Source organism: Gymnogyps californianus, chromosome 14 (assembly GCF_018139145.2).
Source record: "Gymnogyps californianus isolate 813 chromosome 14, ASM1813914v2, whole genome shotgun sequence".
In the NCBI taxonomy this organism is placed as follows: Eukaryota; Metazoa; Chordata; class Aves; order Accipitriformes; family Cathartidae; genus Gymnogyps; species Gymnogyps californianus.
The window spans coordinates 8,800,634-8,824,992 of record NC_059484.1 but is presented as its reverse complement, the minus strand read 5'-3'; the positions used below and the strand labels follow the sequence as shown (position 1 = coordinate 8,824,992).

Sequence of the window (24,359 nt, the reverse complement as noted above, 5' to 3'; positions counted from 1 at the left end):
GGAAAAATTGTCAGTCATTTTGGAATAGTAACCCCACGGGACAGGAGCCAAAGGCAGCAGATAGATTTTGGATGGTGCGCAACAGGGCTGGCCAGGGACTGGAATTGGGAACCACAGCATTCCTGAAAAGCAAATGCTCCTAATCCTGGTTCCCACTCACTTCGGAGCTGTGTAGAAGCTAAAAACCCCTCCCTCACATGGAGGCAAGGTAGTATCTTGCCACCGATCAGCAGCAGCTCAAAACCTCTAAGCAGGTCCAATTCCTGTAGAGTTTTTGCTGGCAAATAAACTCCCTTTTGGAAAAGTTAAAATAAAGGCTAGCACACCACCCTGGATGGGTTGCTGACCCCTGATGTCCAGTATTATTCTTACCAGTTCAATTCTTTCTGGGGATGAAACACCGTAACTTACTCAAACCCCTGTGCTCTTTGTACAGCCAAAGGAAATTTAAATAGCATTTCAGCAAATTCAAAACTGCATGGATTGATTTTGTACCACAGCTGTAATTTCCTTCTCCCTTTTCAAATGACATGATATTTAACAGGACAGTGTGGAAGGTTCAGAAATATATTTGGTAAGTCAGAATAAATTACACAGTGCCAGCAGAAAGGCACATTTTTGTGGGCTCAATCATTGCAGCTGGGATGTTGCAGAATGCTGAATCTACTTTTTTATCCAGAGAGAGAGGGAGAAAAATCAGCCATAGAGCTCCTGTTTGCTTTCACAGTAACTAGCCATGCTCTTGCCAACTTACTGCAAAGTGTTCCAATCTCTCGTTAATACTCACATCCATCACTGACAGCAACAGACTCAGTCATCAGAAATGTTCATTTAGTAGCAGTGATCAAACAAATTAAGACCAAAAATGAATCTGACATCTGAATCTTCAATTTCTACCCCAACTTTGAAACGCCAAACATCCCACAGGTCCTTCAGGCTTCGATCAAAGCCTGGTGATGTCAGTTAGAAGAAGTTCAGAAGTCAGGACACATCTTAAAACATTTCTAAAGACGCACCTCCTCCTCAGCACCCTCATACGGGATAGACACACTTCAGTCCGCTAATGGAGTTCTGCCAGATTTAATACTTTCTTGATATTTTAACAATGGTGGCTGGTAACTCCAAAAGAGCTGATATGGCTTTAACAGTCAGTGTATTTCCCCACAGTATGAGGGGAAAGAAGAAAGTGAATCATCCTCTCAGTAAAAGATTGATTACCTTCTGTTTTTAAGAAGCTGTGTTCTCCGAGGATAATCCTTGACCATGTCTTACCGATCAGAACAGATTCTACCTAACCCAAATCTGGAACAGCCTATATAGCGCAGGGGCTCTTTGGTTGTTGTTGGTTTTTGATATTGGAATTTTTTTTCTTAAATTAGAGCATTTAAGAACTCTAATTTAGAGGAACATTTTAAACTTTATCTTTCATCAGAAGTTGCTTACTGAAAAGCTGTTCAGAGCAAGGAAAACCTTGTAAGAATATACCTTAACTGCCTCATGGCTTGGCGTAGTAATTTTCAATAAAAAGGCATTGCTTCGCTATGCCTTTGACTTCAAAACTTGTGAAAATTCAGTTTTGTTTCAAAATTTTGGGATTAACATTTGCGGGGTACACAAGGAATGCATGCAAAACAAGATGAAAGGGAGTTTTATTCCAGTGCTTGATTAGATAGAACTCAGTTTTCACATGTCACTGGAATAGAAAAACCAAAACTGAAGTCCGTACTGGAAACAAGCAATTCATGGTGCCTTAGAAGTGATACAGCTATCACATGCACGCTAAATAGTCACTCACTAGATAAACAAACCACTAGGCTAAAGTAGTGCAGGCAACAGAACCCGAACCAACATCACCAGTCTGCTGCTGTAGATATGATCCCTCTTCTTGTCCATCTACCAAGACTTCCCTATTATTTTTTTCATTTTTTCAGCTGATCACATTTTCACCCCAATTTATCTTTTCAAGCCAGGTGGTACTTGCCCAAGACCGCACCTCTCCCACTGCCCACCCGCATCATCCCCACCTGTGCCCTGTGCTTGTTTACCACACACTCCCCATCCCTCAACCGCTTCCCGGTGAGCCTGAGCAGCGCCCTTACCGCGGATGGGGAGAACTGGAGCAGGGCTCTACCGCCCCAGGGCCCTGCCCCAGCTTTACCTGCGCCTGATCCCTTGAGGAGCCTCTGGGGCGGCAGCCCCCAGCCTCCCCGCCTCCTCAGAGCTACCCTGCGCCCAGCCTGACAGGGGCCTGCCCCCGTGCTACCACAGCAGCATTTTCAAGGTCTAACCTTGCAGTGAGCCCAAATAACTACAAGAGACCTCCTTCCAGGTGCGCAGAAGGGCTGTGCGAGCGGCCAGCGTTAAAAAACTTCAGCGCTCCACGCACACGCGAGTGCGGCCCCGCGGAGAAAGAGGCAAAGAGGCCAAGAGCTCCTTCCCCGCTCCGCTCCTCCCCTCTCCCTCTCCCTCTCCCTCTCCCTCTCCCTCTCCCCAGCCCGCCCCCCGCCTGAGGAGAGTCCGCGCCCCACCGCGCGCGAGGCGCGTCACGCGCCCTCGCAAGACTGCGAATCCCAGCAGCCTGCGCGCGGCCTCCTCCTATTGGCTGGCGCCGGCAGGAAGCGATCTGCGGGGTGAAGGGTGAGGAGGAGCGGCGGCGAGCGGCGGCCGGAAGGGAAGGGAAGGAAGGGAAGGCAGGCAAGGCAAGGCAAGGCAAGGCAAGGCGCAGGTCTCTGCCCGGGGCCGGGAGGGCGCTCTGGGGTGGGCCCGGCCCGGGGGGAGGCAGAGGCGTCATGGGGGGCGCTGGCCGCAGCCCGGCCCTTTATCTCAGGGGGCGGGATAGGGCTGAGATGACAGCGCCGGGAACGGCGGCCTGGGGCCTGGCTTTGGGGGGTCGTGATGGGGCTGAAGGGGAGCGCGGTGCAGGCGGGGCCTGGGGCGGCGGCGGGGGCATCTCTGCACGCAGTCCGCAGGAGGCCGGGGTGGGCGAGAGGGTGCTGAGGCCTGTGGGTAGGTAAGTGTGTGTGACTTCAGGCCCACTGCCAAGGAAAAGCCGTAGCATTGTGCTGTGCCGTGCCGGTCCTGGGCATCTGAGCTTGTGAATTGGCTTCCTTATGGGAACAGTGTACTGGCCCTGTGTTGCTGTATAGTGCATAGAAGAAGCATGTATAAGTTGCCCCCTGCCCTGAGGGATAATAGTTTCCCTCAGGTGATGTCAGGAGTACTTTTAAGTGCTTAAGAGATTCGTTTGCTGACAAGGCATTTATATTATGCTTATTGAGGGTTATTTCTTTCTCATTTCTAAAAACCTAACCCCTCCAAGGAGTCCAACATGGAAGAGTTTAAAGATGCAAGTCCGCCTGAAGAATTACTTGATCACTTAAAGCTTTCTGATCAGAAGTCTTCAGAGAGTGGCCCCAAAGATGCACATAATCCCAAAAACATTGAAAGTGGATATACACCACCTTCAGCCAAAGATCCCACAACAGCAGATGAGTGTTTCCATGACTGTCACGACTCCTTTGAGGCAAAAGAACCTATGCTGGATGATGAAGAGAATTTACAGAATGATGAGAATAGCTCAAGGAAGCAGACAGAACTAGATGAAGAATATTTATTAGAACTAGAAAAAAATATGCCAGAGGAAGAAAAACAGGTAATCCAAAGTACCAATGTTGAATATAAAAAGATATATTTTCAGTGTCACGTTTCTGAATGGTCTGTGACTGGCATGAAAATGGACCTTTAAAACTCTTATGTGTCTAGTTTTACTGTTCTTAATTTCTTCTTTTAGGTAACAAATATTTTTGTTAGCTTTCCTTGCTGTTCTTAATTATCACATTCCGTTGCAGATTTTTGTCTACTTTCACCAGTATGTAAGGTTACTGTAATTCAGAGAGATTATAAGAAACAAAAATCTCCCTGTTTCATGTTACTTAGTTTGTGTACATTCATTGTTTTCACCTGATTAGCTGCAAGGTGCTTTTCCAAAACTCGGAGCAGGTTTCAGGATAGTGTTCATATCTGAAAGGCTAGTTTATGTAATACAACTAATTGGGATTAAATTTGAAAGTATCCCTATAGATTACTTAAGCTTTAATCAGACAAAACACATAAAATGTGTGGTTTTGTTTACTTTCACTGCAGTTATATTGGACAAAATGTTTGGGTAACAAACTGGATAATGTTGTGGGTACTAGATAGTGTAAAGAAATAGGTCTTAGGGGAAGTCCAACAGCCTCTGTAATGGTGTTTACTCCCCTGTAAGTCTGTGTGAACCAGTTTTTTTGACCCTCAGTCAGTGGTGTGACTTGACAGCAGTTAGTTTTCAGGGTTCTAAGATATTATGGTCATCAAGTAGTTAAAAAAAAAATAGAACTTTTTTTTTTCCTAACTTTGAGAAAACATGTTAAATCACTTTCAAGGTTAGACTGTTCACTTGAGTAATGCACTGAATTTCTGCTGGTAATTATGTTCTCATAGCAAATGGTGGAAGGCTTTCTACTGATTTAAGGATTTTTTTTTTTTCCCTAATTTTTTTCAACTTTAGTTTGCAAATGGTGGGGGAGTAAAGATATTAAACTAAAATCTGTCTCCCAACATACAACCCCTGTAAATTTTTTTTTTTTAAACACTATTTTTGACAAGTTATATAGCTTGGCCTCTTGAACAGACCATGTTTCAAAGAACTGATCCAGCCTCTTAAAATCTGATTGAATTATCCAAACGAGCAGTTACTTCTACTGAAATTTGAAATAGTGACAAAAAGTACTACTATATTCTTTGGCAGTTGGGGAAAAGATGGAATTCTGATGTGTTGTAACTTATGCGAAGGGAAGACTTCAGCAAACTTTATTTTATAGTCCTGTAGGCAAGAATTAGATCTTATTTTAATAAAGGAAATAGAGTCCTTACTGGAAGGCTAGCTGCACAATTTGGATCATAGGTAACACTGAATAACTGATTATGATGAGGGAAGGAAAGAGTGGAGTAAGGAATGGCAGCTGACAAGAGAAGGTAGGCAGCATCTTAGGAAAGCACTACTTCATAGCGGAAGATAGTGTATTGTATAGCTGTATAGTTTTTATTCTGGAAACTCTTAAATCACCAGGAGCAGTAGAAAAAATTACTACTGTAATGGACAAGTACTACTAAAATGAGGCATTTGATTAAAAAAAAAAAGAAGGGTCATATCAAATTAATTTTTTTAACAGTGCTTAAAATATTATGAATGTTTCAGTGAATTTATAGGGGCTTATTACTCTTTTGTAAAGGCAGGCTGATCTTTTCTAATTCAACTGACTTGGTAAAGCTGGACCATGCTTTCTTAACTGTTGGCTAGCCCTGTCTGTGTTGTATAAGTAAATAAACGCTGGCTATCCATTGCCAAAAAAGTTGGGAGGGAGGAGCTTGGCAGTAACTTGACTACGCCATGGTCTTACTGTCAGCTACTGTAAATAGAGAATGAGGGGCAGAAATATGCAGCGCTAAGATGCCAGAGGCAACCAAACATCTAAATTGTTTGTTACAAACCAATATACAGAAATTTAGTCAAGTTGTGGCTCAAATAGTTCCCTTTCTGGTAGGGTGGTATTTCTGACCAAAGTACATCAGTGAAGACAAAAAGGTAGTTTTTCATCTGTAGTACAGATTGTTGTGTTAATGTAGAAGTTCCTTGAGGTGGAAAAGCAATATGGGACTAGTAGGGAAGGGGAACATGGAATATAATCTCCTTGAAGTAGGAGTGAGACTAAATGTAACACTTGTCTGCTCTTTGACCTTGTGGAAATCACTTCATAGCTCGCTCACTCTGTCTCTCAATTTTGACATCTGTAAAATGGACATAATGATGCTTGCCAGTTGTAATACTTTGAGATCTAATAATGAATAAGGGGGGGGGGGGAATCTCAAGAGGTTATGTGGTGCATCCTTTGCCCCAAACGGGCCTCTGGAGGTCATCTCGTCCAACCCTCTGCTCAAAGTTAGATCAAATAGATCACCCTGCCCAGAGCCACACAGACATCTCAGAGCCTGGGGACTGCACAGCCTCTCTGGGCCCCTGTTCCAGTGTTTAACTACCCTCATGGTGGAAACTTTTTTCCTCGTATTTAATTAGTATTTCCTTTGTTGGAACTTGTGACCACCGGCCCTTCTTTTTCTGCATGCCTACAGGAAGAGTCCGTCTCCATTTTCTCTAGCAATGAAGTCTCCCCTGAGCCACCTTTTCCTAAGGCTGAACAAACTCAGTTCTCCGAGGCTGTCTGCTTAGGTCATGGTCTCCAGTGTCCTGACCATCTTAGGGGCCCTCTGCTGGACTCCCCCTGGGAAGTCGTCTTTTTTTTTGTATGGGGGAGACACCAAAACTGAGCACTCTCCAAATGCGTTCTCTCAGGTGTGGAACAGAGGGCAATAATCACTTTCCTTGACCTACTCACTGCACAGAAAAAACCATTACGTTGCCCTTGTGTCTTTTCCAGTTTAGACTAAATAGTCCCTTTTTTCTACTTGTATTTATTGCATGTACAGCAAGGAGCATTGTCATCATGAGTCACGATGAGGCTTCTGCAGCAGCCTATAACTTGAAGACAGCTTGAGAGTTTCATAGACAAAATGATAAAAACGGGGGATATTATGTCATAGAATTAAACACTAGAAAGAGCAGCAGGCCTGGAAATTGGGTGTCTTAGTTTTCGTGGTGCTCTTGTTTCTGTTGTATTGTTAGGTAATCATTTAATTTTGCACATCCATTTTTGTCTTCTGTAAAATGAGCAAAAGAATCATGAATGTTGAATACTTGCATTCAGCTTTGTGGAACTCCATTGAAAGGTGCTATGGGAGTACAAACTAATAACTGTTTAAAGCTGGAGAGATTCCCTTAGAGAAAGTATTGAGACAGTTCTTATCTTTCTGTAGGTTTATTTCCAGTGGTATTGAGCAATTGTGCCCTTCAGCTTGGTTTATGATTATACCTAACGAAATGGAGGGATTCCATCTCTTAGTTTCACTGTAACTATTAGATTGGCAATACTTACATTGTGAACTTTGTTTATGTTCCATAGAGAGCTTTCTGAGTGGATTATATAAGCAGTCTTTAAAATATAGCTATATTGTTGGTATCTCTTATAAGCAGAGCTTGAGAAATGCAGAAACTAGAGAGGAATTAGAAGCTTACAGCAGTTGTTGTAACTATTGAAGTAGTGCATTTGCATGATCTTACCCTGCATCACCTCACGTTCTCTGTGTAGTAAAACCATTGGGATGGGTCATTCCTGAATTGCCACTCCAACTTTCCTCATAGTGCTTGGAATTGATGGTTGATGGCTACAAATTTTATTTTATTTTTAAAAGTGAAATGTTCTATATATTTTGGTTATGAAAAGAATCTGTTAAATGATGCAGCTTTTTAGAAAAAATACTGCAGTTACGGTCTGAAAACAGCTGCTGTACACCATTTATTCAGAGTTTTTCAGACATTTTAAACCTCCTTCCAATTACTCAAAAGGTCAGGTCGTTTTTGAGAAGAACGGCAACATGATTTTTTTTTTTTTTTTTTTTTTTTTTTTGCAGCTGGAGAAAATGAGGCAGAAATATTCAGAACTTGTTTATTTGACTGTTTAGATTGTGACCAGACACTCAGCAGCAGTGCCGTGTTTGCTACTTAGGCAGTCCTTGATCAGTTATTCTCAGCCCCCTGCTGCCTCCTTCATTGTGCTAGCACACCTCTCTGTGTGAATGTGCAGTGAACCAGTTACGGGGAATGATTCAGATGAAAAATAATGCTGTATTTTTAGATCAAGGGCAGTGCTGGTAAAAGTAGACATCAAATGGCAGCCTTGTGATGGCATACAGGAGTAGATGGATTTTCTTCAATTAGACTACTTGCCAAAATAAGAAAAACTTCCTGTGAACTGTGGTTGCAGCACCAACCATAAACTACGTACTCAAGTCATAAGGAGAGCTTGATGTTAGCCCTGCTCAAATCAAATTTATGGAGCTAGACCTTAATAGTTTGTTGTTTGGTTTTGTTTTTTTTTAAACTAAGCCCATTGTTATGTTTTAGCAGCTTTAATAAATTAATTCTTTTGAGCGATGTTCTCCAATAACTAGGCTGTAGAAAAGAAAGTCTCTAATTTATTCTGGAGATGCAAAGACAGATTCTAGTCCTTGCTCTGTGTATTTATGCATATCCTATGTGCAAGCTTTCATGGTAGCAGCTCTGAGTAGAAATTCTCACCCATGCAGAAGCTGCTGCAGAGATCAAAGTGAAGGAGCAAGTGGTTGTGTGTTTTCTCTCAATTATATTTCGAGAGCCCCATACAGTGAGATTTCTAATTTTAAGCAACAGGAATTACTTCCAGGGAAACAGTACCAATACCGTAAGAAGTATTCTCTGCACAGTGAAGCAAAATAAGAATGTGAAGGGATATTAATACAGAAACCTGCAAGAACTATTCTTAAAAACAGATGTAGCATAGAGCCTCGTTACTTGCCTGGACTTGCAACTCTGAGCTTCTTAAGAATTAAGCAGCCTGAAACAAAATTCACTTCTATAAGATTTTGTTGTTGTTGTTTCAAAAGCATGCTGATTGCTGCCTCAGCAGAGGCACTGAGCAGTAAATTGCTTTTGATGCATTACAAACAGATTTTTCTGGTTAGTTGTCTTTGACAGTGATGGCTTTGACGTTGGTCTAGTCTGCAGAATTAATCAGAAGACACCCAACAGCTGTTACATGGTAATTGTTTCAGTCTGACCCGGTCCTCTTCTGGAGGAACACCCATTAATTACGAGTTTATCCAGCAGCAAGATTCTGAATCCCTCATGCTCTTCCATCATGACAGATGTTGTCTTGTTCTTTGGGCCTTGTCTGGCAAAGACTTAAGCACCTGGCCTAGTAAGCTCTTTTTTTGGATATAGAACACTCCTTTGTAGCTGCTGTAAGACCCTGGAATAAAGATCTAATATTCCTCAAAAGCAGTTCCCTTCTTTGGGCTGTTGCATGTGCACTAGAGCTACAGCTGGCTGTCATCATGCTCAACTTCTATTTTAACCCTAGAAAATGTGTCAGCAAGACAAGGAACACAACTCTAGTAGAGGAGATTCTTGATTAGTATCTTGTTAGCAAGAATTAAGTGAAACTGATCTTTGAGAAATAGTATTTTTGAGTTATACCCAAGATTTTTTCAGTTCTGGGCTAAACAGTAAAACTTCCCCCCCTTTTTTTTTTTTCTTCCTGTTTTCTCCAGAAGTTCTAGGATGTGTTAGAGAACATTGTCTTAATCAAGAAATTTTGTTTAAACTGCTCCCCTCCTCACCCTTTCTTCCCCATGCTTCAGGTTGATCCCATTGTTCTTCCATAAATTATAGCTTCTGTATAGAATTTGCATTTCCAGGGGTTGAAGAACTGATGTGGGATTTCTCTGAGATGGCTTCTTAGGTGTAGTCATTCGTTTCAGCATTTGGTGTTTTCCTAGTTCCATCTGTCCAATATACTATAGTAACCTTGACTCTATCAAAGTTGCTGGTTTTTCTATAGTATTTACAAAATAAAAGCTAAGGTACAAAATGGAAGATGGGGTACAGCGAAGCGAGTCATATTTTGGAGCAGTCCTCAGGTGTTGATCACTTGAAGATGATCTCAGAACTCTTTCCAGGAAGAATTATGTGGTTGGACCAAAAAAACCAGATTATTAATACATGAGACAATCCAACTGACTGTGCAGCAGTAAAACTTATTACATAAATTACTGAGAAATACCCATAAGGAATATATCTTTTGTTAACAGTTCTCATCAGCATTCAAAATTATTTTGTATAGCAATAAAACTTGCAAGACAATTGGCTTTTGAAGGCGTCACAATGCAATCTTGTGAAATGTAATAAAAGGTGATCTCCCTATTCAAGGAGACATAAAAGTCTTTTGCTGGATGGCAATTTAATAGAGTGAAAAAGTATACCTTCATCTTTCTTTCAGTGCTGCTGTCTGATATTAGTCTCGTACTCATTTTTGCATTTCTCTGGAAGATGCTGATACTGTCAAATTGAGACCTTTTCGACTTGTGGTGGTGGTGGATTAAGTGGTCAGCTCCACTTCTCTGCCTGAGGCTGTTGCCTCTGGAACAGGAACGACTGAATGGCATGTATTGTCACTCAAGAGTAGTCACAGTCTGGCATGTTAACTTGAACTGACTGTCAAGGATGGCTGCTGTGACCTATTGTCTCTGGAAGTGCTACTTACAATTTCAGGAAAAGGTAGTGATTTGGCAGTAGAAAGACTAATGCGTATTTACCACAGAGTTACAATGAACAGAGATCGGCCAGAGTCTAGCAATGCTTATTTCTCTGCCTCTTGAGTGTAGAGGGCAGATTTGGCACAGTTTTCAAGTGACAACTCTAGCAAGATTTGAAAAAGGATTTTTTTGAGTGACTACAACCTTAAATTGAAATTCAAATCCTTGGATGCATGATACAGCAATAGCTTCACAAAACTGCAGGGGGAAGCAGATGACTACTAATGGATGACTTGGAAATAGAATTAGTATTTGAAGCTGAAAAATATATTCCTTATCTGTTTAAATTCCTTGCTTCTGTGCACCCTTTGAACTCCAGTAATTTTAAATTGACTGCTACATGGTGACCTTACAAAAGGGTGTATGAGATGCAGATGTGCGTTGTCACACTGTATAAATGGCCTTACAGAGAAGAAAGAGTATGCATTTGCTGCTCTTGACAAAACTGGAGCTAAGAACAGTTCCCTAGCAAAGTTAAATCAATTAATCAAATAAAATGCATAGGAACAGCCGCAGGAAGCATAGTTGGAAGCATTACAAATTGAGGGTGTTTGTCCTTCAGCTCTCACCAGCTATATTTAAGGATTTCACTTCCAGCCCCTTTATTATATTGGTTACTTCCAAAACAAACAGTGAAAATGTGTAGGTTGCTTTCTTCTCTAATGGTCAAATAATGCTTTAATGCTTTTATTTTTAACCTTGAGTTTTTTGGCAGAGTAGCTGAGGTCCAGGGACTATATTTGATGGCCTTTCTTTTGAACTGTTGTACTTCATTGTCAGAAGGCCAAGCTGTCTTTTCTCGTTACTTCAGATCAGGCCTTAATCTTCAGTACCACTTGCTTGCCAGGCAGGTTTATGTTAAGATCCTAATTTCTTCAGAATATGGACAATTGTAATTCAGTATCCAAATCTGTAAACATTTCTAATCAGATGCTTTAAGAATCATATTACTAGTTAAATGTAGTTATTTCTTCTGGACTTCAAAAAATAATTTTTTTGCCTTTGTACATCAAAAACTAATGCCTGCCACTTGGAATTTGTCATCTTTGTGTTAATAAAATTTGCAAAAGACAAACCTTAAGATTTTGCTGACTTTGAATAACAGAAAATCATAACGGAGCGTAAGTTGGGGAAGTTGTGCCTGAGCCCAGTGTCATATATGAGCAGCCTCGGGGAACGTAGTGGGTCAAGATATCTCTTCCTTAGGCGGAGCATTCTAGGAGTTCAGTCTGACCTACTTCCCTCGCTGAGGAAAGGGTAGCCTGCCCTGCAGCTACTTAAATCTTTTTCTGAAAAATGAGTGAGTGGGGACACTGAAATGACATTGTGCAAAATTTGTCCCAAGGACAAGTCACTTGCAATTTTTTCACTCTGGGCTGATATGATCACAGTAAACTGATGACCAGTCAATTTGCAATTGTCCATCGAAGCTGGAAATTTAGCATACTGAGTGCAGAGGTTATGTCTTCTAACAGCGGTTTAGTTTTTGGTTGGTTTTTTTTTTTTTTTTACCCTGAATTTGAACAGAAGACAGATTCTAACAGCATCCATTGGAGCAGTCCTTTCAGGTTAAGTGTAAATTCATCCAAAATAGTTGACTTTCTGCTGCTTTTGTGTTAGGATTTTCTGTTAAAGAAATGTATATATGGAGGAATAAATGATGTATTTATTTCATGAATACAGTGTGCTTTAAAGGGCAATGCTTTTAGGATGTGACGTGCTAATACGTATGCTTTTACATTTTGTGGAAAAGCTAGAGTAATTTGCTTTTAGGGATAGTCTGCTACTATGTATTGCTTACAAGTCATACTTCAAATGCAAATCCAGAATGATGCAGGTGGTACCCTATAGACTTTACCTTTTTGAAAAATACTGTGAAAACTTGTACAGTTTGGAACTTAAGGGACAGCCTGAACCCCGTAATACAGGGATATCTTGAAAATGTTGGTCAAGCTATAACAGAAATACTGGGTTTGAACCAGTGTTGTGGTTTAACCCCAGCTGGCAACTAAGCACCACACAGCTGCTCACTCATTCCCCCCACCCAGTGGGATGGGGGAGAGAATTGAAAAAAAGTAAAACTTGTGGGTTGAGATAAAGACAGTTTAATAGGACAGAAAAGAAGAAAATAATAATAATGATAATAATAATAAAATGACGATAATAATACTAAAAGAATTAGGATATACAAAACAAGTGATGCACAATGCAATTGCTCACCACTCGCTGACCTATGCCCAGTTAGTTCCTGAGCAGCGATCCGCCCCTCCTGGCCAACTCCCCCCAGTTTATATTCTGGGCATGATGTCATATGGTATGGAATATTCCTTTGGCCAGTTGCGGTCAGCTGTCGTGGCTGTGTCCCCTCCCAGCTTCTTGTGCCCCTCCAGCCTTCTTGCTGGCTGGGCATGAGAAGCTGAAAAATCCTTGACTTAGTATAAACACTACTTAGCAACAACTGAAAACATCAGTGTGTTATCAACATTATTCTCATCCTAAATCCAAAACACAGCACTATACCAGCTGCTAAGAAGAAAATTAACTCTATCCCAGCCAAAACCAGGACAACCAGGACTGCATTGCTTGCATTGCTGCTATCCAGGGAGCCGAGTAAACCATATAAAACCATATACAGTATACTTAACAATGCTGCTGGCTTCTGAAACATACTTAGACAACATCTTTTCTGGTCAAATAGTCAGAAGTGACTGCAGGACTGTCACTGACATCTGTATGTCTGTAACAGTTATGTGACTAATAGTCCTCTGTCCTTCAAGTTTGTGCAGTTTGATTCACAGGCAAGAGGACATACCAAGGAACAGACTTTTGGAGGAGGAGAGTTGTATGAATCATCAGCTTCCCAGTGTGTCAGTCCTTAAACTCTTCAGCTGCTCAGAACTTTTATCTGCCTGTGTTTCCCCAGCGAACATGGCCGTACAGCCACCTTGGACTTTCTTCTGTGCTGTTGAGACTCTAGGTCACAATCCTCTTGTCTACCTGAGAAGGAATCCCACAATTGAAGAATTTTTTTTGTTCCTTTTACTCTTTTTTTTTCTTTTTTTTTTTTTAAAAGCTTATTCTCCTGAAGCCTTCTTGCTGCAAATCACTTTTTATATTAGTATTTAATACTTAACTGGGGTAAACATGTAATATTTTGTACTAATTTTAATAAAATGAAACAAAATAATGATAATACAGGTGAAGTTTTTCATCTAGTATTTCTTGATTTTAGGATTTCTGCATCAGGAGTACTGTGACCATGCTGTAGTTCTCATTTTATACAAAAAAGATTTTTTCGTTATTGTAGAGTTGTAACTCTACCTTATGCAACAGTAAATCAGTTAATGGCCCTTAAAGGCCACTTCTAAATAGATCATGAGCAATGAAGTCAGTAGGACTAGTGTTTCAAGCATTTCTTTTCTTGAATGAGGGTTGTCTCTGTAGATCTTTCATGTTTTCCAGTGGGATCATCATCTCTAAACCTGTTCTGTGCTGAAATCTGGCTGCTTTGTTCACTGGTATGAAAATCCCTTCTGTTGTGCTTTCATTCTATATGCATTCAAGATGTTTTAAAAATTTCTTTCTGTGGAGGGCCAACTGTACATGTGGCAGTGACCTTGCTGGAGCTGTTCTGTGTGGCACTTCGAAAGTTTGGGTACAGCTTTCAAATGCAGTTGCGTACTCTCTGTGCTGAACAGCAGAATCCTGCATATATACAAAGAATTTGTGCTTTTAATGCAGCTTGTGCCTTAAGTGCTTAAATTTGTTTGTATGCTCATATTTAGAAAGTACCAGCTGGCTTGTGTACACTGGTGCAAGTGACATTGTGGAAGGACTTGTGTAGGATTGTCAGTCCACCCTGGAGGAAAGCCAATTTCCAAATAGTGGTGCATGTTTTGTCTGACCTATGTTTTGTTTTTGTTTTTGTTTTTTAATGTGAGGAGCAATGAGTATTAGAAAACATATTTAATAGACGGTAGGAAAAAATTTAGTGGTCTAGGCATGTATTGAAAGGGTCAGATGATATTTTACTGTGTAATTTTGTGTGTCACAACTGAATGCCATTCCCCTGAGCCTAGTTTTCAGAGCATTGTGATCTGTTATTACTAAGATGACAATGGTCAGGTGAATTACTTTCCAAAACCAATAAAAGCAAGAGGAGAGAACCTCTGATTTTGTATTGTTTGTCAGCTACTTGGCATAGCTGTGAGATGGTGCAGCACTCCACAAAGAGTACTATATTTAGCTGTTTCCAAGGAGATGTTCTGTGCGATATTGATAATTGCATTAATCCTTGATTTACACAATCTGCAGGAAAGGAAACTGCTCCTTTTCCTAGTGTTGGCTTTTTAATTGCTCAATGATCTGTAATTTATAGGCACCTTGATTTAAGTCCTTTGTGTATGCATGTGTGTTGGGGGCAGAATCAGTGGTCAAATGATCATTTTTCTACCATAGAAATGATTCATGAACATGAGCATTGCTTCTTGATGTTACTGTCTTACTTACATTGCTTTGTTTTTACTTGTGTGAGGTATGTCTGCATGTGAAAGACTTCCATTGTAAACAGGTTGAAGAGATGGCTCGGGGACATCCTGTGTTTTGTGTGTCAAAGGCTAAGAGCATTCATGTCAACTTCACTTGTGCCAAGAGTACTGTTAAGATATTCATGGTTGAAAACACAACTCTGCTCAGCATGTGCAATTTTCACTGTATAACAGAACAATCCTCCTGTCTTTGGGTCTGATGGTTTAGTCACTCCCTGCATAAGTCTTTCAGGGCAGTATTATCCATGGACCTGTTTCTAATGCAGTGAGCTCAACATGCTTTATACATCTCTGAAAGTAACTATGAATTTCTGAGGTGGAATTATCTCAAGCAAAACTTTTGAGACTTTACATCTAAAATATATTCTACATAGTTGACCTGCACTGATTAAATTAAATTGAGTTGGAAAGGAGAAGCAAACAGGCAGCTAAAAAGCTAATGTATTAGTTTAAACCATGTAATTCGCTATGAATGTTCTTTCTGCATACTGTTGTCCGTGAACGAGAGCTTTTTAATTGCCTCGTTGTTATACTCCAGCGTTTCATGTATATATAAAGTATATCATGTCACAATGACTACAAGCGATCTTGGTACTAGTTAAAATTCTTCAGGTTATATTTTGTTCTGATTTCCATTCATACTTTATTTGGAACTGCAGCTGACCTACTTGCTCATTTCAATTAAATACTTTGAGACATTGTCTTTTCTTTTGTAGAAAAGAAGAAAGGAGAGCACAACACTGAAGGAGAAAGGAAATGAGCAGTTCAAGAAAGGAGGTGGGTTGATAATCTTTTAACACCATATGGATGTTAGAGAATCTTAAATTAATACTTAGCCATCATGGTGATGTTGCAGAAAACCCATAGGAAGATCTCACACCTATCATTGTTCCAATTTATCATCTATATCAGTTTTCATCCAGCTCTAGAGAACAGAAAGAGATAGCAGACCTCCTTAAGAGTTAAGTTTAAATCACAAAGACTTGGATTACTAAAGCAGGATTCTCATGAAAACGAAGCGTTTAAATCCAAGAACATGATACAGAATTGACTGCCTTCCAAGTGCCAGGGTTTCTTTTACTAATCAAAAAAGGCTTCCACTAGGCGCTGAGTTTTGCTAACGTGTGTGCTTAGAATTGATGCAGGACTCAGTGGCTCAGTAGCTCTCATACCTTTGTACATTTGCATGTTTCTTTTTATCCACTGACTCTATCTGTTATACATTTTATTTATTTATGTGTGTATGTATATATACAGACATCTATATATACATATACACACATATATGTACATCTATGTGTACTTACATGTACATCTATATACATATACACATACATGTATATACATATGTGTATATGTGTATAGAGATGTACACACATGTATATGTGTGTATATAGAGAGATGTACATGTACACATACATACATATATTTTAAAAAAAATCTAGAAGTATGTAAATTTCTAGCTTATGCCAGAACTGGACATGTTCTGAACATAGCTAATACACAACAACAGGGTTGAGGTCAGTAATAAATAACTGTACTAATGCTTTTAATCAAAAAACATAAAGGGAGAAGTGATTTTGACAGCTACCTTTCCTTTAATGTTCTGGTGGCTAGAGGATTCACAAAGAAACCAGGAAATGCAGATTTATACTTTCCTCAGTCAGCAGGGACACAAACAAGTAACTTCCCCTTCCCAGAAGTATATCCTGAGAACCAGACAGTGGCCTTCCTGTTGGAGGTCTCTTATTGTGTACTAAGAGAGCAAGACTCCTGGGGAATGACTTACCAATTCAGGCAACCATCAGAGCAGGCAGAAGGGAACTGCTCGGACCATGAAAGCAGCAAGCCTGTAACGCTGGCTGAATCATCTTGTGAAGTCTCATCCATAGCCTCTTCTCGGCAGATTCTTTGGCAGATCTTTTCAGTGTGCCTGTGCCTGCCAAAGTGCTTACTAATCAGAAATAGACAACCTTTTAAGCACCTGGATGGTCACCAGCTAATGTTCACAGAAAGAATTGCTCTGTTCTGAGGACAATGCACTTGTCAGCTGGCAGGGCATTGTTCGGAGTCAGTATAGGGCCTTTTCACTCTTGACTCTACCTTTATTAGAAAATTAATAACTTGATAATCCCATGTGGTTTACCACTGGTCCTTGCTTTAGACCAGGCTTGATGATGGATGACCTTCGGGTGATAATGGGTTTGTGGTGGCTGACCTTTAAGTCAGTCATTGAAGATGATGTGGCAAATAAAATATCTCCGTAGCTGCTTTGAACAGGTATCAGTGCAGTGACATGTTTCAGCATATGCTTCCTTTCAGATCAAGGATACGCTTAATCTAAAGAGATTCTACCTCTAAGGCTGGTACTCAAATAGAATGTAACAATTGCAGGGATGACAATTATACGCACATCATGCTGCACTTGTTACATTAAGCTCAGGGCTATATTTCTGCTTTTACAAGGGTGTTGATTTTAAAATAATTGTCATTGATCTATGTACTACTTAGTAATGTACTTTGTCTGAGAGCAGCTACTGATTCTGGTTTAATATTGCATCATATATTGAGAAATGTTTCCAAAGAAATCTTAACCATGTGGTTCACTGACTGTACTGGCATTTGAAATAAATGGTCTGTTTTGGTTTTTTTGCTGTTGCATCTGCAGACTATGGAGAGGCAGAAGACTCTTACACGAAGGCTCTGCAGATTTGTCCAGCCTGCTTCCAAAAAGATAGGGCTGTTTTATTTTCAAACAGAGCTGCTGCAAAAATGAAACAGGTGAATATTCTTTTTATTTTATGAAACACCATGTATTGATTATATGATAAATGTAATGATGAAGTCACTAGGGGTGCATAAAGGAGGGCAAAGGAATAAAGCTGTTTGCAGGTTTTTCTGCTTGCTCAGTCTGTCATGCTCCCAGCAGAAATGCTGGTATGCTTGGTTTACTGAGCGTGAATACAAACCTGAAAGTTGCAATTGGAACAGCTGTTCAAAGTTGCTCTGCTGCATTATGTTTAAAACACTGATTTTTCTTTCATTCTCTCTATTTTAATGAAATTCAAAGTTCATGTGGAACAGATGTCTTTAAGCATATTTAGTGTATGCAGACCACGTATTAGATTGTTTAGAATTGTAGCTAGTTAGTATTTTTTCTAAAAGCCTGGATTGTCATATACTTGTCTTCATTTAATTGGCTCAAATGCTTTGAGGCATCAGCAGGACTTCCTAACTATGGCTTTATTAATTCAGTTAATCTGCTTCCTTCACAGTTGCTATATAGTAGGACAGACCTATATAGTAGGGCAAGGTCTGGCTAGAATGGCTGCAGCTTTCTTCACATGTTTTCTATTCCTTGACCAGGGACAGGTGCCCAGATGTTACCAGAATCAGCAATACACTTAGGTAGCACGGAAGGCATGGAACACAATCTGTCTGAACAGAAACTTTCACTTCTTTAGAAAGAGGAGATATGAAGAATTCAGGAGAAATTACTCCCTATTTTTGCCTTTGTTTTCAAGATTAAATTATTACAGAAAAATAGCATAGTAACTCCTATCCTCAGTTTACTCTCCTGCAAAGGGAACTTTCTTGCAGTTTTCCTCCAGTATTGAGACAGATGCAGCTCTGTTAAGAAATGTACCTTGCAGCCATATTTAGGCATAAATAAATAAATTCTTACTCAGCATAGAGTATTCTTGTTTGGCTAGAATTATCTAACTTGCTGTAGGGATACTGAATTGTTTGAGCAGACAAGGAAAAAATGGAATAAAATCTGTAATAACAGGTGCTGGAACCTGTCAAATATGAAAGCTGTAAACTGAAAAACCTCATAATCCAAATGTTAACTATTCATATCACTGGGAAACTAATCTAATAGTCCCCAAAGGAGTCCAAGATGATAAAAGAACTTTGCACAAACTAGTGTATCTCACTAGTATAGATCAGTGGAACCTGACAGACCAATACATTACTCTGAAAATAGATTCATATTATTAATAACTTCCCCATTAAGTTTGTTCTTCCATACCTGCTGCACCCATTTGCTTTGCACTACAATAAAAGCTTGTGAGGCATTCTTCTCTGAGACAGCTTCTGTTTTATGGAGGAGAAAATAGTTCCTTGGGTGTAGAAAGATTACTACTACTTAGATCAACAATACAAGCATAGAACAGGCTGATTTTTTTTTTTTTTTTTAAGCCCTTTTAGTTTGGATGAAAATAGGATCTCTGTCTCAGCTCTTTTGCTTTTTTCTTGTTTCATTATAAGCAGATTGCTTGCCTCTCATCTTCTAACTATGGTCGTCTGGGTGCACTACAATCTTGTCCCGACCACTTCTGGAAGCCTCATGCATTGTCCCTTGTAGAGAAAGCTGTATTAGTGCTAAAGGCAGTATCTGCTTTCCAAATGTCTTTGCTCATACAGACAAGAATTTATCTGGGACTCTTGGGAACCGTCTATTCCCACCCCTTAATTAATTGACAAAGGTAGAAAAGCTGTAGCTCGGTTAAGCCAAGGCCTGCAGATGTGACTCAGCCTTTTGACTGTAGCTTGCTGTTGGCTGTTCAGTGCAGACCGATTAGTGGGGCAGCCGTGCAATTTGAACACTGGCAGCCTTCACAGGGAGGAAGCTAATCACTGGTAAAGAGCTTTACATCAGAAGCAACGGTATGAAAAGCCTTGATTACATGAACATCCCAGTTCCTTGGAATGCCAGACAAACCTTTTTGCTTGCAATTATAAATAACTGTTTCCCAAGAAATATGACTTAAATATAACAAACCTATTTTGTGTTCTAGGACAAGACAGAAGCTGCCCTAAGTGACTGCAGCAAAGGTATGACTTTTTTTTCTGTGTGCTGCTCTTGTGCCAGATCTTTCATGCATAAATTATGCCATTTAGTGCCATACTGCAGAGCTGTAATTTTGGGCATAAGGGTTTTTAAAGAATTTAAAGAAAAGCTGTGATGGAAGACACCTGAATCTAGAATTATTTATATTATTTATTTTGTAAAATGTCTATCAAACTTTTCCTGTCTGTAATAATGTACTTTCTATTCTATTGTGCCATTAAGGCTTCTGTTTGTACTTCCTTTTAATAGAAAAGTCTTTCTATTATGGAAGCTGTTTCCTTACACCCACTATTTTAAACCCACTTCCACCTGCCATTCCCCCCCAAATCTTGGTTTAATCCCAGATTCCAAAGAACTGTGAGGCCTTATAGAATTAAAAGCATTATCAAGTCCCTTTTATGCAAGGCTTTTGCTTTGTCACAAGGGGTTATGCTCTCCTGTTCTTGTCCTGCATAGTTCTCTCTCTGCAACTTCTGGTGAAATGATTTCAGCTGTGCATTGCTTTATTGCTTCCACCCACTGACCTATGCTCGAATATTTGTTAAACTCCCTGTGACAGCTGGGGAAAAAAGGCCAAATTACCAATCAAAAAACTAATCCAATAGCTGCGTGCCAGTATTGCTTGTACAGTAAATATGAGTTCATACATGCTAAAAGTATTCTTGAAGGTAACAAATTCTAGCTGACCTCTGTCACTCTGAGGATTTGCCTTGTTCTGATGTTGGTGCATTTTGAAAAACACTTCTGCTAATTTTATAGCGGCTGAAAGGGAATCGGTCTGCTTTGCAGCAGTGAGACTTAAACCTGCCATCACTTGACACTCCCCAGGGACTTGGCTTACAAACTGCAATGCAACACTTGGAGCACAGCAGAGCAATTCACACTAACCTGCAACTTGCTGACTGTAGCATTGTCTTTGTCCTTCCAGAAGAAATAAGCTAGAATATTTAGCTAGATAATCCTAGATTTAATTGTCCCCAAAAACATTTTAATGGGTGTTGTGGTTTAACCCCAGCCAGAACTAAGTACGACACAGCTGCTCGCTCACTCCTCCCCCCTCCCAGTGGGATGGGGAAGAGAATCGGAAAAAAAAAAAAAAGTAAAACTCATGGGTTGAGATAAGAACAGTTTAATAATTAAAATAAAATATGATACCAACAATAATAGTAATAAAAATAATATTAATAAAAATATAATAATAGGAATGAAAAGGAATGTAACAAAAAAAAAGGAAAATAAATAAAACCCAAGGAAAAAAAACAGTGATGCACAATGCATTTGCTCACCACCCGCTGACCGATGCCTGAGCAGCGATCCGCCCCTCTGGCCGACTCCCCCCAGTTTATATTCTGAGCATGACGTTCCATGGTATGGAATACCCCTTTGGCTAGTTCGGGTCAGCTGTCCTGGCTCTGCTCCCTCCCAGCTTCTTGCACACCTGCTTGCTGGCAGAGCATGGGAAACTGAAAAATCCTTAAGGTAGGATAAGTGCTACTTAGCAACAACTAAAACATCAGAGTGTTATCAACATTATTCTTACACTAAATCCAAAACACAGCACTGTACCAGCTACTAAGAAGAAAGTTAACTCTATCCCAGCTGAAACCAGCACAATGGGTTAGTAATTATAAAATGGGCAGTCTTTCATATTCCCTCTTTCTATGATGAAAAACAGATGAAGAAATTCTTGAGAAATTACCATTTGCAGGTTACTATTAAGTTTAGCATTCAGTCTTAACTGCATTTGTAAACACGGTCATGGCTGCCAAGGGAATAAGGAGAGGAGAAGCTTAAATTCAGTCAGTATGCCCCTCTGCTAACTTGTGGAGCTAATATAACTGTTTGTGGATTCCCAACCCAATTTTGATTGTTTGATATTAAATTCAGAAGAACACCAGTAGTTCTCCTGGAGTTTGTCGCAACTTGAACTGAGATAAGCAGGGAAATGCTTATTTTCCGTGCTATGTGTCTCTTTAGGTATATTTAACTTCAGCTGTAATCTCATAATATACACTTATTAAATATACAAAAGCTGAAAAATATCTTACAGGTCCTTAAAATTTCTGAAGCATCACTTAGAATCTCTGCATATATAGTATTGCAAAATTAAATGTTTGTGCATTATAAATCGCTTCTGTCTGTGATAGATTGTAGACATTAAATGAAATACGATCATTTGCATTAGACTTTCACAGGCAGATGTATGCCTTTTCTGAATTATGACTTAGCTTTTAAACTGTGACTCTGCTTGATTCTAAGCTACATTATAAAGATAACTATTCAGAATTTAATACACACTCAAGAATTCATTTGAGGGGTGTAGAAATGTTTCAAGTAAAATACTGTGCTTTGTTTTTGTTTTCTAGCAGTGGAATTAGATCCTAACTATATTAGAGCTTTGCTGAGGAGAGCAGAACTATATGAAAAAACAGAAAAACTAGATGAAGCTCTGGAAGATTATAAGGCAGTCCTAGAAAAAGACCCATCAGTTCATCAAGCCAGAGAAGCTTGCATGGTAAGCCTTTTTAGTATAGTTTGGCCTAACTTTAAACCAAGGTCTTTTCTTTCCTGTTCTAAATATTCAATGCTGTTTATGCAAGCAGCTTCATATGCAGTGATGGTAACTTTTTTTTCCTGAGTCTGAAAGTGGTTTTCTCATCTGGTTTTACGTAAGGAAGATTACATGAACTGCCACAACTTCTGTGACGAGTCTCAGGTCCATAAAGCATAGTCGTCTTTTTACCTTTGTAAAATGAGTGAAAGTAAACGTGTGTTCTGAGCTGTAAGCATTGAATTACATGTTTAGCTGTTGAATAGCGCACACGCGTGCACACACACACACTTTGTTCTAGTTTTCTGATTGAGGCTGTTAATTGTATTTATGCATGTGCTAGAAAAGGTTGCCTGAACCACTGCTGCATTTTAGTAGCCATCATTTCAATACAGATCTGCAATCTGGAGATCAGAATACAAGCACCCTATAATATAGTTCTTGCTAGCTGTTTAATTAGTGGGAGTCTGGTTTTCTTTCAGTAGAATTATTTTTCTGATTGGTAAATTTGCAGTCGAATGCCTTTATGGCATAATTATAAAATAATTACTTTTTGATGACTTGATTATATAACTTTGAGAATGGCAAAGAGACAGAATTCTATCAGTCTGTATCTATTTCTGTATCTACTTTAAAATGTTGATATTTTTGTTTCTTGATTTAGCTGTTTTCTGTTCTTGTTCTTTGCTATGCCTTGTGTGTGTATTGGACACTTTGAGTTATTTTACTAATAGTGACTGAAGTCTGCTATTAATCTTCAAAAACTTAGCCTTTCACTTGAAGAAAAAGGCACCTTGTGGTTGCAAACAGCACTCTCCTGATACAGTTACTTTCTTCGTTCTAAAAAAAAAAAAAAGAATTCTGCAGCTTAGTACTGTTTTCCAATGTCCACTTTCACCACTTTCAATTAAATTACAAATACTTCAGAATTAAACATTTCTTGCAGAATCTTTGCTGTACCTCTGTGAGTGTAAGGAAATGCTTTAAAAGCTTCCTTGGCCTTTAGGATGTGTCAGCTTGGATAAAAAAGGTAAACCCCTAGCACTTCCTGAAACCCCAATCTAACATGTAAATAATCCCTACTCAATGGGGATTTAAAGTCACTGCCACAACGTGCTGATTTGAGGTTTTAAGTAACTTTGTGTAAAATACCAGCAGGAAGTGATTTTTCTGGTGATATTTAGTGTGTTAATGCTCAGTGTGGAAAATCGCTGTGGATTTGACAAATTCAGAGGGTCTTTTCACAAGGGTAGCAAGAAGGGAAATTTATTTTGCACAGAAAGCTCCTCTTATAGGCTGCTTGCTGTTCTTATTTTTGAAAAGAGGTTATGAAGGCTGTATTGAAAGGACAAATGTGGTAGAGATGTAGCCAGACAGCCTGTGGTTTTGAAGGAACTTGTTCTAATGAAAGGTAGCCACTATAAAAAGTATAGTGGTGGTCACTTTTTATCAAAGTGGGAGCTTCAGGTCATGGTAGGTGAATGGTTTGCAAGCACTAGGGAGCCTGGAAAGAGCTGACCATCTTCTGCAGGGAAAACAACAGCTGAACTGTTCTTTACTTCCATTTTAAGGTAAATGGATGCAATTTTAAAATGTAATTATTGGTTGGGCACCCAAATTCATATGCCAATACTTGACTTATATCTGATTAAATTTTCAAAGGGCATCGTTATTTTAGTTAAGCGTCACATCAGTGAACCTGCAACGTATTCTGCCCCATAAAGAAAAAAAAAAATCATTTGCTTCACCCGCAAAATTATCTCTAAAACCAGTTTGAATGTGTCGATGCAGAAATATTTTTGAAAGGCTTAGGTTTAGTTGTTTTAACTCTCCATTTGGGAACATAAATCATTAGTAGTGATTTCCACCCTCCCCTTTCCCCCATACTATGGTGTTGTAAGTGACAGAATAGAAACTGCTTTTATAGCATATTAGACAAGGAGCCTTGCCTGAAATTACTTCCTTTGGGACTGAATCAGTTGCACTGATGGCAGAAAAATATTCTGCTTAACTGTGTAACTCCTGTTAGTGGTAAGGGTATGGTTTCACAAAACAGCTAAACTGATCTACTAACTACCTGCTGCTTACAAAGCTGTCCAGTTGCTTTCCTTGTGCTAGTGCT

The 24,359-nt window shown here is 39.6% G+C and overlaps 1 protein-coding gene across 1 annotated transcript in view; it reads left to right on the top strand.

Moving 5' to 3' along the window:
- The first annotated feature begins 3,276 nt into the window (after positions 1–3,276).
- The window catches only part of TTC1 (tetratricopeptide repeat domain 1), a 33,811-nt gene continuing 12,728 nt past the window's right edge, over positions 3,277–24,359 (top strand). The window contains exons 1-5 of the mRNA XM_050905164.1: positions 3,277–3,652; positions 15,548–15,608; positions 17,500–17,612; positions 19,634–19,670; positions 22,053–22,201. Of these exons, the coding sequence (XP_050761121.1) occupies positions 3,329–3,652; positions 15,548–15,608; positions 17,500–17,612; positions 19,634–19,670; positions 22,053–22,201 (684 nt within the window). The 5' untranslated portion in view covers positions 3,277–3,328. The remainder of the gene's footprint in view (positions 3,653–15,547; positions 15,609–17,499; positions 17,613–19,633; positions 19,671–22,052; positions 22,202–24,359) is intronic.